The sequence below is a fragment of the Pleurodeles waltl genome, chromosome 6 (genome assembly GCF_031143425.1).
Source record: "Pleurodeles waltl isolate 20211129_DDA chromosome 6, aPleWal1.hap1.20221129, whole genome shotgun sequence".
Classification (NCBI taxonomy): domain Eukaryota; kingdom Metazoa; phylum Chordata; class Amphibia; order Caudata; family Salamandridae; genus Pleurodeles; species Pleurodeles waltl.
Window position 1 is genome coordinate 724,713,990 of NC_090445.1, and position 15,291 is coordinate 724,729,280.

The 15,291-nt window shown below is 45.8% G+C and overlaps 1 protein-coding gene across 2 annotated transcripts in view; it reads left to right on the forward strand.

The window, feature by feature from the left end:
- The window catches only part of EIF3A (eukaryotic translation initiation factor 3 subunit A), a 541,057-nt gene that overhangs the window by 181,200 nt on the left and 344,566 nt on the right, over window positions 1–15,291 (forward strand). For both annotated transcript variants that reach the window (XM_069239244.1, XM_069239245.1), the window contains exon 10: window positions 12,042–12,158. In XM_069239244.1, the coding sequence (XP_069095345.1) occupies window positions 12,042–12,158 (117 nt within the window). The remainder of the gene's footprint in view (window positions 1–12,041; window positions 12,159–15,291) is intronic.

Consider the following 15,291-nt stretch of genomic DNA (forward strand, 5'->3'; position numbering starts at 1 on the left):
GGAGTTTGTCAAACACGAACTCCACAGCACCATAATGGCTACACTGAAAACTGGGAAGTTTGGTATCAAACTTCTCAGCACAATAAATGCACACTGATGCCAGTGTACATTTTATTGTAAAATACACCCCAGAGGGCACCTTAGAGGTGCCCCCTGAAACTTAACCGACTATCTGTGTAGGCTGACTAGTTTTAGCAGCCTGCCACAAACCGAGACATGTTGCTGGCCCCATGGGGAGAGTGCCTTTGTCACTCTGAGGCCAGTAACAAAGCCTGCACTGGGTGGAGATGCTAACACCTCCCCCAGGCAGGAATTGTCACACCTGGCGGTGAGCCTCAAAGGCTCACCTCCTTTGTGCCAACCCAGCAGGACACTCCAGCTAGTGGAGTTGCCCGCCCCCTCCGGCCAGGCCCCACTTTTGGCGGCAAGGCCGGAGAAAATAATGAGAAAAACAAGGAGGAGTCACTGGCCAGTCAGGACAGCCCCTAAGGTGTCCTGAGCTGAGGTGACTCTAACTTTTAGAAATCCTCCATCTTGCAGATGGAGGATTCCCCCAATAGGGTTAGGATTGTGTCCCCCTCCCCTTGGGAGGAGGCACAAAGAGGGTGTACCCACCCTCAGGGCTAGTAGCCATTGGCTACTAACCCCCCAGACCTAAACACGCCCTTAAATTTAGTATTTAAGGGCTACCCTGAACCCTAGAAAATTAGATTCCTGCAACTACAAGAAGAAGGACTGCCCAGCTGAAAACCCCTGCAGCGGAAGACCAGAAGACAACTGCCTTGGCTCCAGAAACTCACCGGCCTGTCTCCTACCTTCCAAAGATCCTGCTCCAGCGACGCCTTCCAAAGGGACCAGCGACCTCGACATCCTCTGAGGACTGCCCCTGCTTCGAAAAGACAAGAAACTCCCGAGGACAGCGGACCTGCTCCAAGAAAAGCTGCAACTTTGTTTCCAGCAACTTTAAAGAACCCTGCAAGCTCCCCGCAAGAAGCGTGAGACTTGCAACACTGCACCCGGCGACCCCGACTCGGCTGGTGGCGATCCAACACCTCAGGAGGGACCCCAGGACTACTCTGATACTGTGAGTACCAAAACCTGTCCCCCCTGAGCCCCCACAGCGCCGCCTGCAGAGGGAATCCCGAGGCTTCCCCTGACCGCGACTCTTTGAACCTAAAGTCCCGACGCCTGGGAGAGACCCTGCACCCGCAGCCCCCAGGACCTGAAGGACCGGACTTTCACTGGAGAAGTGACCCCCAGGAGTCCCTCTCCCTTGCCCAAGTGGAGGTTTCCCCGAGGAATCCCCCCCTTGCCTGCCTGCAGCGCTGAAGAGATCCCGAGATCTCTCATAGACTAACATTGCGAACCCGACGCTTGTTTCTACACTGCACCCGGCCGCCCCTGCGCCGCTGAGGGTGAAATTTCTGTGTGGGCTTGTGTCCCCCCCGGTGCCCTACAAAACCCCCCTGGTCTGCCCTCCGAAGACACGGGTACTTACCTGCAAGCAGACCGGAACCGGGGCACCCCCTTCTCTCCATTCTAGCCTATGCGTTTTGGGCACCACTTTGAACTCTGCACCTGACCGGCCCTGAGCTGCTGGTGTGGTGACTTTGGGGTTGCTCTGAACCCCCAACGGTGGGCTACCTTGGACCAAGAACTAAGCCCTGTAAGTGTCTTACTTACCTGGTTAACCTAACAAATACTTACCTCCCCTAGGAACTGTGAAAATTGCACTGTGTCCACTTTTAAAACAGCTATTTGTCAATAACTTGAAAAGTATACATGCAATTTTGATGATTTGAAGTTCCTAAAGTACTTACCTGCAATACCTTTCGAATGAGATATTACATGTAGAATTTGAACCTGTGGTTCTTAAAATAAACTAAGAAAAGATATTTTTCTATAACAAAACCTATTGGCTGGATTTGTCTGAGTGTGTGTACCTCATTTATTGTCTATGTGTATGTACAACAAATGCTTAACACTACTCCTTGGATAAGCCTACTGCTCGACCACACTACCACAAAATAGAGCATTAGTATTATCTCTTTTTGCCACTATCTTACCTCTAAGGGGAACCCTTGGACTCTGTGCATGCTATTCCTTACTTTGAAATAGCACATACAGAGCCAACTTCCTACATAGTGCATACAGAGCCAACTTCCTACATTCATCCTGGATGTCCCTGCCACGAAAACATCACCAGACAACTAAAGGACCTCCACTGGCTCCCTGTCGAGAAGAGGATCAACTTCAGACTCCTCGTCCACGCATACAAGCCACTCCATGACCTAGGACCCGCCTACCTCAACCACCGCATCACCACCTACTCAGCCACAAGACCTCTCCCATCCAGAAGCACCAGCCACCGTACCCCGCATATGGAAGATCTTGGCCGGAGGAATATCCTTTGTCTACCTCGCGACCAAGAGCTGGAACACCTTGGCTCTTCACCTTAGTCACTCACTCAATTCAGGAAGGACCTTAAGACCTGGCTCTACGACTGAAGCACCGAGGACTGATCCCTTCAGTGCCTTGAGACCCTTATGGGTGAGTAGTTGGGTTCTATAAATTAGACTGATTCTACAATATTTCCCCGAGGAACGTCTTGAGAGGTGCAGAAATTAAAGCTGAAGGGCAAATTATTACCCCAATTTTAGATGTTGGTAAGCTGATAAGCAGCATGCAGTATTAATACCAGCGTCATCATAAGACGACATGCCTGGCTCAGGTGCTCGGGCTTTAAAGCAGAAGTACAGCAGGCAGTATTAAACATGCCCTTCAATAAAGAGCACTTATTTGGCCCACAAATTGATACCACAGTTGAAAAGCTCAAGAAGGATAATCAAACTGCCAAAGCTATAGGGGTACTCCAAGCCAGCACACACTGAGGTAATTTCCGTCGTCCGGGGTACTCAAGAGGCTTTCGTTCATTTTTTATAGAGCAGTCTTCCATTCAAACAAAGCCCACTTCTCAATCGTACTTCAGAGGTTCCTATAGAGGGAACAGTAATAGAGGCAGAGGAAAGCCATCTACATCTAGAGGCTCCTCATCCACCACCAAATGACTGCCTCCCCTACCACCACTCCTGTAGGGTTGAAGGCTACAACATTTTTACCCGCAATGGTCTCAAACTACTACAGATCAATGGGTGCTTTCAATTGTCCCAAATGGTTGCTGTTTGGAGCTCACTTCCACTCCTCCAAACCTATCTCGTACTCAAAGAAGTAGTACACTGTGTAGGAAGTTGGCTCTGTGTATAATATCTCAAAGTGAGAGATAGTGTGCACAGAGTCCAAGGGTTCCCCTTAGAGGTAAGATAGTGGCAAACTTAGATAATTGTAATGCTTTATTTTGTGATAGTGTGGTTGAGCAGTAGGCTTATCAGAGGGTAGTTTTTTGTTGCACACACAGGCATTAACTGAGGAACACACACTCAGACTTGACTGCAGGCCAATAGTTTTTATATAGAAACATCTTGTTCGATGGCATCTGTCGCTGTAGATACACATGGTATGCATGAGCTCGCCATCTGGTGTTGGGTCGGAGTGTTACAAGTTGTTTTTCTTCGAAGAAGTGTTTTCGAGTCACGGGACCGAGTGACTCCACCTTCTGTGCTCATTGCGCATGGGCGTCGACTCCATCTTCGATTGTTTTCTTTCCGCCATCGGGTTCGGACGTGTTCCTGTCGCTCCGAGTTTCGGAACGGAAAGATAGCTGAAGACGGAAGATTTTCGACGGTATCGTTGCGATCCGGTTAGAGATAGACACATACGACGACGCGTTGAACATCGAAGCGCTTCGGTGCCCTTCGGGGTAGATTTCGGCACCCCGTCGGGGCCTAGTCGGCCCGACCGCGTGGAGGACAACGCCGATGGAACGGACCCCGTTTCGATTCTGCCCCGAATGCCACAACAAATATCCTTATACGGACCTACACTCGGTCTGTAATCTGTGCCTGTCACCCGAGCACAGCGAAGAATCCTGTGAGGCCTGTCGGGCGTTCCGGTCCCGAAAAACTCTGCGCGACCGTCGAGCGAGAAGACTGCAGATGGCGTCCACGCCAAAAGAGCGTCGACAGTTCGAGACAGAAGAGGAACAGGAGGAATCCTTTTCCATCCAGGATTCAGACTCCGACGAGCTACACTCTACAAGAACTGTGAGTAAGACGTCGAGATCAAACCTTAAAAAAGGAAAGAAGGCCCAGGGGACGCCACTGCCAACCGGCCATGGCTCCACCCAAATTCTCGGTGACCAACAATCGGCACCGAAAAAGGCCCATTCAGTGTCGAGATCGTCCGACTCCGGTCGAGACACCGGCACGCAGCCTCCTCGAGACCGAGAGAGTGCTAAACAGAAGCATCGACACCGAGAGTTCGGTGTCGACACGGATCGACGCCGAGACAGTGGCGCCGAAGACCATAGAGGCCCAGAATTTTCGGCACAGAAAAAGAGGAAGGTTACCTCGGAGCCGAAAAAACAATCGACAGGGTTTTCGGAGCCGAAAAAAGCGACATCAGACCCTGTTTCTGGCTCCTACACTGAAGAGCATTCTATGTCTTCTCAAATGAAGAAACATAGATTTGAACAAGAACTGCAATCCACTGACGTGGATCACACGCAAAAGCGTATCTTTATTCAGCAGGGGACTGGGAAGATCAGTACCCTTCCACCTGTCAAACGAAAGAGAACGCTTCAGTTTACTCCTCAGCAACAAACAGCACAAAAGGGTCAAAACATTTCCAACAATCAGATACGCTCCTCCATGGATGCAGCAGACACGGCCGCAAGAACCATTAATACGTCGGTTACCATCCGTAGGCACGCATGGCTCAGAACGTCTGGATTCAAGCCAGAAATTCAGCAGGCAGTGCTTAACATGCCAGTAAACGAGAAACTTCTGTTCGGTCCGGAGGTCGACACAGCCATAGAAAAGCTCAAGAAGGACACTGACACTGCCAAGGCCATGGGCGCACTCTACTCCCCGCAGAGCAGAGGATCTTATAACACCTTCCGCAAAACACCTTTTAGAGGAGGGTTTCGGGGTCAGGCCACACAAGCTAGCACCTCACAGTCCGCACCGCCCACCTACCAGGGACAGTACAGGGGAGGTTTTCGGGGCCAGTATAGAGGGGGGCAATTTCCTAGGAATAGAGGAAGATTTCAAAGCCCCAAAACCACTACCAACAAGCAGTGACTCACACGTCACTCACCCCTCCCACACAACACCAGTGGGGGGGAGGATACATCAATATTACGAAGCATGGGACAAAATAACTACAGACACATGGGTCCTAGCAATTATCCAACATGGTTATTGCATAGAATTCATGCAATTCCCTCCAGACATACCACCAAAATCACAAAATTTATCAAAATACCATTCACAGCTTCTAGAGATAGAAGTTCAAGCACTACTGCAAAAAAATGCAATAGAATTAGTACCAAGCACACAAATAAACACAGGAGTTTATTCACTGTACTTCTTGATACCAAAAAAGGACGAAACACTGAGACCAATTCTAGACCTCAGGGTAGTAAACACATTCATCAAATCAGACCACTTTCACATGGTCACACTACAAGAAGTGTTACCATTGCTCAGAAAACACGACTACATGACAACCCTAGACCTCAAGGACGCATATTTCCATATACCAATACATCAATCACACAGGAAATATCTAAGGTTTGTATTCAAAGGAATACATTACCAATTCAAAGTATTGCCTTTTGGTTTAACAACCGCTCCAAGAGTATTCACAAAATGCCTAGCAGTAGTCGCTGCACACATCAGAAGGCAGCAAATACATGTGTTCCCGTATCTAGACGACTGGCTAATCAAAACCAGTTCGCTCACACAATGCTCAAACCACACAAATCAAGTCATACAAACCCTCTACAATCTAGGGTTCACCGTCAACTTTGCAAAATCAAACATTCTGCCAAGCAAAGTACAGCAATATCTAGGAGCCATAATAGACACGACAAAAGGAGTAGCAACGCCAACTCCACAAAGGATCCACAATTTCAACAGGGTCATTCAACACATGTCTCCAAACCAAACAATACAAGCAAGAACAATACTACAGCTCCTAGGCATGATGTCCTCATGCATAGCCATTGTCCCAAACGCAAGACTGCACATGAGGCCCTTACAACAGTGCCTAGCCTCACAGTGGTCTCAAGCACAGGGTCACCTTCTAGATCTGGTGTTGCTAGACCGCCAAACTTACCTATCGCTTCTATGGTGGAACAGTATAAATTTAAACATAGGGCGGCCTTTCCAAGACCCAGTGCCACAGTACGTAATAACAACAGATGCTTCCATGACAGGGTGGGGAGCACATCTCAATCAACACAACATAAGAGGACAATGGAACATACATCAAACAAAACTGCATATAAATCATCTAGAATTATTAGCAGTTTTTCAAGCACTAAAAGCTTTCCAACCAATCATAACCCACAAATACATCCTTGTCAAAACAGACAACATGACAACGATGTATTATCTAAACAAACAAGGAGGAACACATTCAACGCAGTTAAGCTTGTTAGCTCAAAAAATATGGAAGTGGGCAATCCACCATCAAATTGGTCTAATAGCACAGTTTATTCCGGGGATCCAGAATCAGCTGGCACACAATCTCTCTCGAGATCACCAGCAAGTCCACGAATGGGAAATCCACCCACAAATTCTGAACACCTACTTCACACTCTGGGGAACACCACAAATAGACTTATTTGCAACAAAAGAGAACGCAAAATGCCAAAACTTCGCGTCCAGATACCCACACAAGCAATCCCAAGGCAATGCCCTATGGATGAACTGGTCAGGAATATTTGCTTACGCTTTTCCTCCTCTCCCTCTCCTTCCTTACCTAGTAAACAAATTGAGTCAAAACAAACTCAAACTCATTCTAATAGCACCAACGTGGGCAAGACAACCCTGGTACACAACACTGCTAGATCTGTCTGTAGTACCACACATCAAACTGCCCAACAAACCGGATCTGTTAACGCAACACAACCAACAGATCAGACACCCGGACCCAGCATCGCTGAATCTAGCAATCTGGCTCCTGAAATCCTAGAATTCGGACACTTACAACTTAGCCAAGAGTGTATGGAAGTCATAAAGCAGGCCAGAAGGCCATCCACTAGACACTGCTACGCAAGTAAGTGGAAAAGATTTGTTTGGTACTGCCATCATAATCAGATACAACCACTAGAGGCAACTCCAAAACATATAGTAAATTACTTGCTCCATTTACAAAAAGCAAAGCTAGCCTTCTCTTCTATTAAAATACACCTTGCAGCAATATCTGCATACCTGCAAACTACATATTCAACTTCCTTGTATAGGATACCAGTTATCAAAGCATTCATAGAAGGGCTTAAAAGAATTATACCACCAAGAACACCACCTGTTCCTTCATGGAACCTAAACGTGGTTCTAACAAGACTCATGGGCCCACCTTTCGAACCCATGCACTCTTGCGGAATACAATTCCTCACCTGGAAAGTTGCCTTTCTCATCGCCATTACATCTCTAAGAAGAGTAAGTGAAATTCAAGCGTTCACAACACAAGAGCCTTTTATACAAATACATAAAAATAAGGTCGTCCTACGACCTAATCCAAAATTTTTACCAAAAGTTATTTCTCCATTCCATCTAAATCAAACGGTAGAACTACCAGTATTCTTCCCACAGCCAGATTCTGTGGCTGAAAGAGCACTACATACATTAGATGTCAAAAGAGCATTAATGTACTACATTGACAGAACGAAGAACATCAGAAAAACTAAACAGTTATTTATTGCATTCCAAAAACCTCATGCAGGTAACCCAATATCAAAACAAGGTATAGCCAGATGGATAGTTAAATGCATCCAAATCTGCTACCTTAAAGCAAAAAGACAACTGCCCATTACTCCCAGGGCACATTCAACAAGGAAAAAAGGTGCTTCAATGGCCTTTTTAGGAAACATCCCAATGCAAGAAATATGTAAGGCAGCCACTTGGTCTACGCCTCACACATTCACCAAACACTACTGTATAGATGTGCTATCCGCACAACAAGCTACAGTAGGTCAAGCTGTATTAAGAACTCTATTTCAGACAACTTCTACTCCTACAGGCTAAACCACCGCTTATGGGGAACTAACTGCTTACTAGTCTATGCATACCATGTGTATCTACAGCGACAGATGCCATCGAACTGAAAATGTCACTTACCCAGTGTACATCTGTTCGTGGCATCAGTCGCTGAGATTCACATGGACCCACCCACCTCCCCGGAAGCCTGTAGCAGTTCAGAAGTTACCTTCAATTTTGTACATTTGTATATATATTACTTAATCCTTTAATAGGTACATACTTACATTTTTCATTGCGCGGGCACTATTACTATAGTACAACTCCTACCTCACCCTCTGCGGGGAAAACAATCGAAGATGGAGTCGACGCCCATGCGCAATGAGCACAGAAGGTGGAGTCACTCGGTCCCGTGACTCGAAAACACTTCTTCGAAGAAAAACAACTTGTAACACTCCGACCCAACACCAGATGGCGAGCTCATGCATACCATGTGAATCTCAGCGACTGATGCCACGAACAGATGTACACTGGGTAAGTGACATTTTCATTCTTGATTTATTTTAGAACCACAAGATTCAAGATTTGAAGTAAATACATAAAATACAAGGTACTCCACGCAGGTAAATCAGGAGCTTTGAATTAGAGCAGTAACATACACAGTTTTAGTTAAAATGGTAATAAACTATTTTAAAAGTGGACACAGTGCAAAAACCAACAGTTCCTGGGTGAGTAGGCACACAAAACACACCCTCAGCGGCACAGGGGCGGCCAGCTGCAGTGTGCAAAGCAGGCATCGGGTTTTCAATAGGAATCAGTGGAGGGACCGGGGGGGGTCACTCTAGTGGTGCAGGCGTCGCTGTGTTGGTATGGGGGGTGGGGGGGTCGTCTCAGGTTACTCAGGAGGTCACAGTTGCCTGGGAGTCCTCCCTGTATTGTTGATTCTCTGGAGCTTGAGCCAGGGCGTTCAGGTGCAGAGTGTGAAGTCTTGCACTTCCGGCGGGAAGAGTGAAGTCTTTAAAAGTTGCAAAGTTGTTTCTGTTTTTGAACAGTGCCGCTGTTCACTGGAGTTTTTCTGGTCCTTCGGGTTCAGGGCAGTCCTCTGAGGCTTCAGGGGTCGTTGGTCCCTGTTGGATGTGTCGCTGTGCAGGTTCTTTGTCTGGAGACAGGCCGGTAGGGCTGGGGCCAAGTCAGTTGGTGTCTGTCGTCTCTGCGGGGCTTTCAGGTCAGCATTCCTTCTAGTTGTAGGTTGCAGGAATCAGATTTCCTGGGTCCTGGGGTGCCCCTAAATACTGAATTTAGTGGTGTGTTTAGGTCATGAGGGCAGTAGCCACAAAGGCTTACTGTCCTGGAGGGTGGCTACACCCTCTTTGTGCCTCCTCCCTGAGGGGAGGGTGGCTCATCCCTAATCCTATTGGGGGAATCCTCCAATCTCAAGATGGAGAATTTCTAAAGGCAGGGGTCACCTCAGCTCAGGACACCTTAGGGGCTGTCCTGACTGGTGGGTGACTCCTCCTTGTTTTTCCTCTTTATCTCCTCCAGCCTTGCCGCAAAAGTGGGGGCAGTGGCCGGAGGGGCAGGCATCTCCACTAGCTGGGATGCCCTTGGGTGCTGTAACAAAAGGCATGAGCCTTTGAGGCTCACTGCCAGGTGTTACCTTTCCTGCAGGGGGAGGTGTGAAGCACCTCCACCCAGTACAGGCTTTGTTCCTGGCCACAGAGTACCAAAGACTCTCTCCCCATGTGGCCAGAAACTTGTCTGGTTGGGGAAGGCTGGCAGAAACTGGTCAGCCTAGCACTAGGATCGGACTGGGATTCAGGGGTCATCTCTAAGGTGCCCTCTGGGTGCATTTTACAATATATTCCACACTGGCATCAGTGTGCATTTATTGTGCTGAGAAGTTTGATACCAAACTTCCCAGTTTTCAGTGTAGCCATTATGGTGCTGTGAAGTTCGTGTATGACAGACTCCCAGACCATATACTCTTATGGCTACCCTGCACTTACAATGTCTAAGGTTTTGCTTAGACCCTGTACTGGGATAGTGCTCATGTACCTATGCCCTCACCTAAGGTATAGTGCACCATGCCTTAGGGCTGTAAGGCCTGCTAAAGGGGTGACTTATCTATGCCATAGGCAGTGTGAGGTTGGCATGGCACTCTGAGGGGAGTGCCATGTTGACTTAGTCATTTTCTCCCCACCAGCACACACAAGCTGGCAAGCAGTGTGTCTGTGCTGAGTGAGGGGTCCCCGTTGTGGCATAAGACATGCTGCAGCCCTTAGAGACCTTTCCTGGCATCAGGGCCCTTAGTACCAGAGGTACCAGTTACAAGGGACTTACCTGGATGCCAGGGTGTGCCAATTGTGGAAACAAAGGTACAGGTTAGGGAAAAGAACACTGGTGCAGGAGCCTGGTTAGCAGGCCTCAGCACACTTTCAAATCATAACTTGGCATCAGCAAAGGCAAAAAGTCAGGGGGTAACCATGCCAAGGAGGCATTTCCTTACACTCTGTTAACAGAGAAGGCTTTTATGGAAGGACTTGAGAATCATTCCACCAAGGGTTTATCCAACCCCATCCTAGAATCTTAACATAATTCTTGCAAGGCTTATGGAATCCTCTTTTTAGCCACTTGTGTTCTTTACAATTCCTGTCATGGACAGTATCCTTTTTAGTCGCTATCACTTCCATTAGACATGAGCGAGCTCTAGGCTTTAACCTTGGAAGAACTTTTATTCCAAATTCAGAAGGAAAAACTTGTATAGAGAACTAATCCAAAATTTCTTCCAAAAGTAGTTTCACAATTACCTATCAATCACTCAATCAAATTACCAGATTGTTCAATGCCCCATAAAGGAGAGCCTATATCTAAAGGCAAGTATAGCTAGGTATATAGACAATTGTATTGAAACTAGCTATGATTAAGCTAAACAACATTTAACTACACCACCTAAAGTGCACTCCACTAGGAGGAAAGGTGCATTTATGGCATTTGTAGGTAACATACCTATAGCAAGTATTTGTAAAGCAGCTACATGGTCTACACTGCATACCTTCACAAAACATTATTGTGTAGATGTATTTGCACATCAACAGGCAAATGTTGGCCAAGCAGAACTAAAAACACTTTCAGACAATTGCAACTCCTGCACGCTAGCCACCGCTTGATAGAGAAACTGCTTTGCAGTTTATGCATAGCTTGTGTATCTACAGCCACACATGTCATTGAATGGAAAATGTTACCAGTAGACATCTGTTCGTGGCATGTAGTGATGTAGATTTACATGTGCCTCTCTCCTTCCCTGACACTTGTGGCAGTTACAATGTATTAACATGTACATATTGTACATATTTAGATACATTGCAGGGACAGCTTTTCTATCTTACTCTTTTAACTACTTCACTCTCCCGCCTGCGGAGTAACAATTTAACAAAGGACTTGATACCCATGCACAGTATTATAGAGAGGAGAAATCGCCCTATCCCGTGACTCCAAAAGCTTCTTCAAAGAAATAAAAGTTGTTCCACTCAGAACCCAATACTAGATGGTGAGCTTATGCATAGCATGTGAATCTACATATGCCACGACCAGATGTTTACTGCTAAGTAACATTTTCCTTTTTCTCTGAGTAATGTTTGTTCCATGTATACAAGAACTAGGATATGTGGCATGTAGTTGTTTTCCTTTGTTGCTTCAGGGTGCATGCTTTGTCAGCTGGACAAAGTGTTCAAGCTAACAGCCTGTGTACTTTCTCTGAGCAGCTCCTGTCTGGGACAAGTCAATCATATGTTACCATTGTAGGTGTGCATTGCTTGCAGTCTGCAGGAATGGCTATGTGGACTAGCCAGGTTGATATATTCATGCATTGTCTTCTATTTTTTAGTTTGCTATGCACTTTCTGTGGACAGTCTTTAAAAGAGAAATGTTATTTCTATGCAGGTTGCTCAGATATACCAGAGCATAGAGTTCACCCGCTTGGCTGCCATGGTCCCATTTGTCGATGCCTTCCAGCTAGAACGTTGTGTAGTGGATGCGGCCAGGCATTGTGACTTGCAGGTGAGTGTTTGATAAACAAAGTTTCTGTCTCATAGGATCTTCATTGATAGCCATATGCGCTTGAACGATTCCCCTCTGTGTTCGCAGACCTGCGAACACTTCATCTCAAGCAAGAATATCTCTGTAAATCTGTTGGTGGGAATCCTTAAAGACCCTTATTTTTCATGAATATTCACATATCTCTTCAAACTATGTTTGGTGTTAGATCTGCATTGCAATATTTATGTGCAGAAAAGGCCCCCCTTTTCAGAATAGAGCTATAATGTAGAGGAAATGCAGCCTGCTAGGCTCTTTTTTTTAAATCCTGGTTTAATAGAAGCCTACTGCTTAAAGAGCATGGGAGGCACCCCTTCCCAGAATGTCTTGTAGTTGGAGTTGCCTCTCTGACCCAGGTTTTTTTTCTGGCTCCTGTGAGAAGGATTTCGGTACAGCTGTTGAGGTTATTTACGTCAAATGTTTAATTTTCTTTTTTCTTCACAGAAAAATAATTGTACCTGCTTCACCAGATGTCTGGTCATCTTTTGTCAACTGGACCATTTTTTCTGAAGCCTTTGATTTAATTTTTCAACCTAAAAAAAAAAAGAGAAAAAAGACTACATAATGCACATAAGACGTGAGTAGTATGTCTTCTTATTCTGCCTCTGAGTGTGACATCTGCAAAAAGATGTCCAACCAAAACTTGGAAGGCATCAGGTAAAGGGGCATGTTGGAAGACACAAGGGTAGAAGAGGAGAGCAAAAAGAGGAGACTGGAGACCCACCAGAATCAAACAGGAGAAGTATAAGGTTACCACTCAGCTTTCAAACCAGCAGTCTTTTAATATCAACAGGAGTGTAAGCACTTGTCCCAGTATTCACCAAGGAATGTTAGTTTCTTTTGGGTGCCTCACCAGCTATTTTCTACCACGAGTATATTATTCTCCAGTGTACTCCTAGCTAATAGCATCATCAAATTGATCTAAAAATACCTCTGTCACTCAACGACAATCCAACTCTACTGTGGTTGGTATGTTTAAAAGCAAATATAATGTGGTAGGAACAAATTACTTGTTATCTATATATCTATATCAGGTCGACAAGTTTCAGTCCCCTCAAGCCCAAAAGGGTCAAAGGCTTTCTATTTTGTTTGTCGTACTAGGCACATTTTTGCCAGTCACCAGTCTTCTGTTTCCGGGGCCCAAGGAGTTAAAAAGGAACAACTAGTACCTCGATCACATCGGGAGCAGCAGAAGGGCACTAATTAAGTTGAATGAATTAGTGCTTCACACAGAGAAACGGAAATGATGCCTGGCCTGCCTTGACGAATTATGAGGCTGTAAAGAAGAGTGCCACGCAAACTAACAAATGGTGAGCGCGAGACGGGCTCCAAGCCCTTTACTGAACACAAGAGTCTAGCGAGCAAGACACGTGCGCTAGCACATGCACTTGCAGGCTCGACCCTAAAAATGCATAGGTGTAGCATCCAGGGCACCAGAACACAACTCGAGTGTAGTGTTTTTTTGTTTTGTTTTTTTAATATATATCAAGTGTTCCACACCATTGGTCTACACTTTTCTTCTGATGCCACTCATTCCTAAGGTGATTGTTAAACTGCATAAATCCAAACTCGATATAATCTTAATAGCCCTGTATTTCCTGAGAGACTGGTGATACCCAAACTTCTGAATTTGTCCGTCTTACGGCATGTGACTTAAATGGAGACCAAGTTGTGCTGACCAGACTTCAAGGTCAGATCTAGCACCCAAGTCTACTGTCCGTGAATTTGGCTGCCTCGAAGAGATTCTTTATTTGATGTCACAATAAAGGTTTCAATCCAGATTCCTGCCAGGAAGAAGTCCTCCTTCCCTACTTATAACTTAATTGGCTTTCTACAGTTAAGTTACTATTATCTTCTATAAAAGTCCACTTGGTGGTTGCAACGCCATATTGAAAACTTTTTTATTTTTTTATTTTTCCAGTCATTAAAGACTTCTTCGAAGGAATTAGAAAAATGTCCTCACCTGTGAAAAATCCCTTGCTACTATGGGAACATAACATCGTACTTTATAAATTGATGAGCTCTCTATTTTGTGTTGTTCATCGAGGGAAATATTCCAGCATCTTTAATTGAAAACTGTTTTAATCACTGCCACTTCAGTTACAAGAGTTTACGATTTACCGGAGTTATGCTTGAAAAGAGGCAAATAAGGTAAAACCATGACAAATGTTTATAGTTATTTAATTTATACCACAGAGCCAATCTCTTTTGCAGTGTGACTTCGCAGGAAGGGCTGTACTTGATGACCCCATTAGGTTGTGGGCATCACTTTGTGAGCTTGATCTTTCACGTGTGGAAGCAGGGTGTACCCAGATAATAACTTCTACCTCCATCTTGTTGATTGAAAGTGTCATCTGTTGCGACCATTGTGTCTCTAGTCCGTCCTTCTCCTGCCATCAAACATGCTCTGGAAGCCCCTGCAGGTCATTAAGACCCAGAGTAGAGAAAATAGAAAAATTCCTCAAAGGACCCTGCTTGCAACTGCTGCAGACTCCATTACTGTGGCCACTGTTAGGAAGAAAGCTAATGGCCCTATTTCATCCAGGCCAGCCCTTGAAAAGGAAGGTAAGAGAATGGAAATGGTGTGGTTGCAAGTTTAAAAGTGGTGCATCGCAAAATCAAGTGCTCTGCTCAACATATAAGCCACCAGCACTGGGAGAAATTGGGAGAACTGCTAAAGCACCTACCAGAGCAGTATCAAAAGAGGGCTAGCTCTTTTGGGGAGGAAGGCAAGAACATATCCAACAAATGCTTAAAATCAGTGCTGGAAGCTGCTGACACAGCGAGCTGACAACTGTTCTCGGGGTCGACATTGAAAAGACACGCCTGTCTGAGAGTTTCAAGCTTCAAGAATGAAGTCCAAGCTAAAATTATAGATAAGCTGTTCAATGGGGAACACATCTTTGGTAGTGCGGTGGGTGCAAACCGCAACAATTGAAAAAGGTCAGCGATAAGTCATTCGATAGGAGTTTAGAGGTCGCCAGAGGATCCACCCCACAAGAAGGCTGGCAGGATAGGGGTGATTATAAACCACCTTCCCACACCAACCCCTTTTAACATACAAGTCAGGCACAGATGCCAGTGTAACAATGTCGAT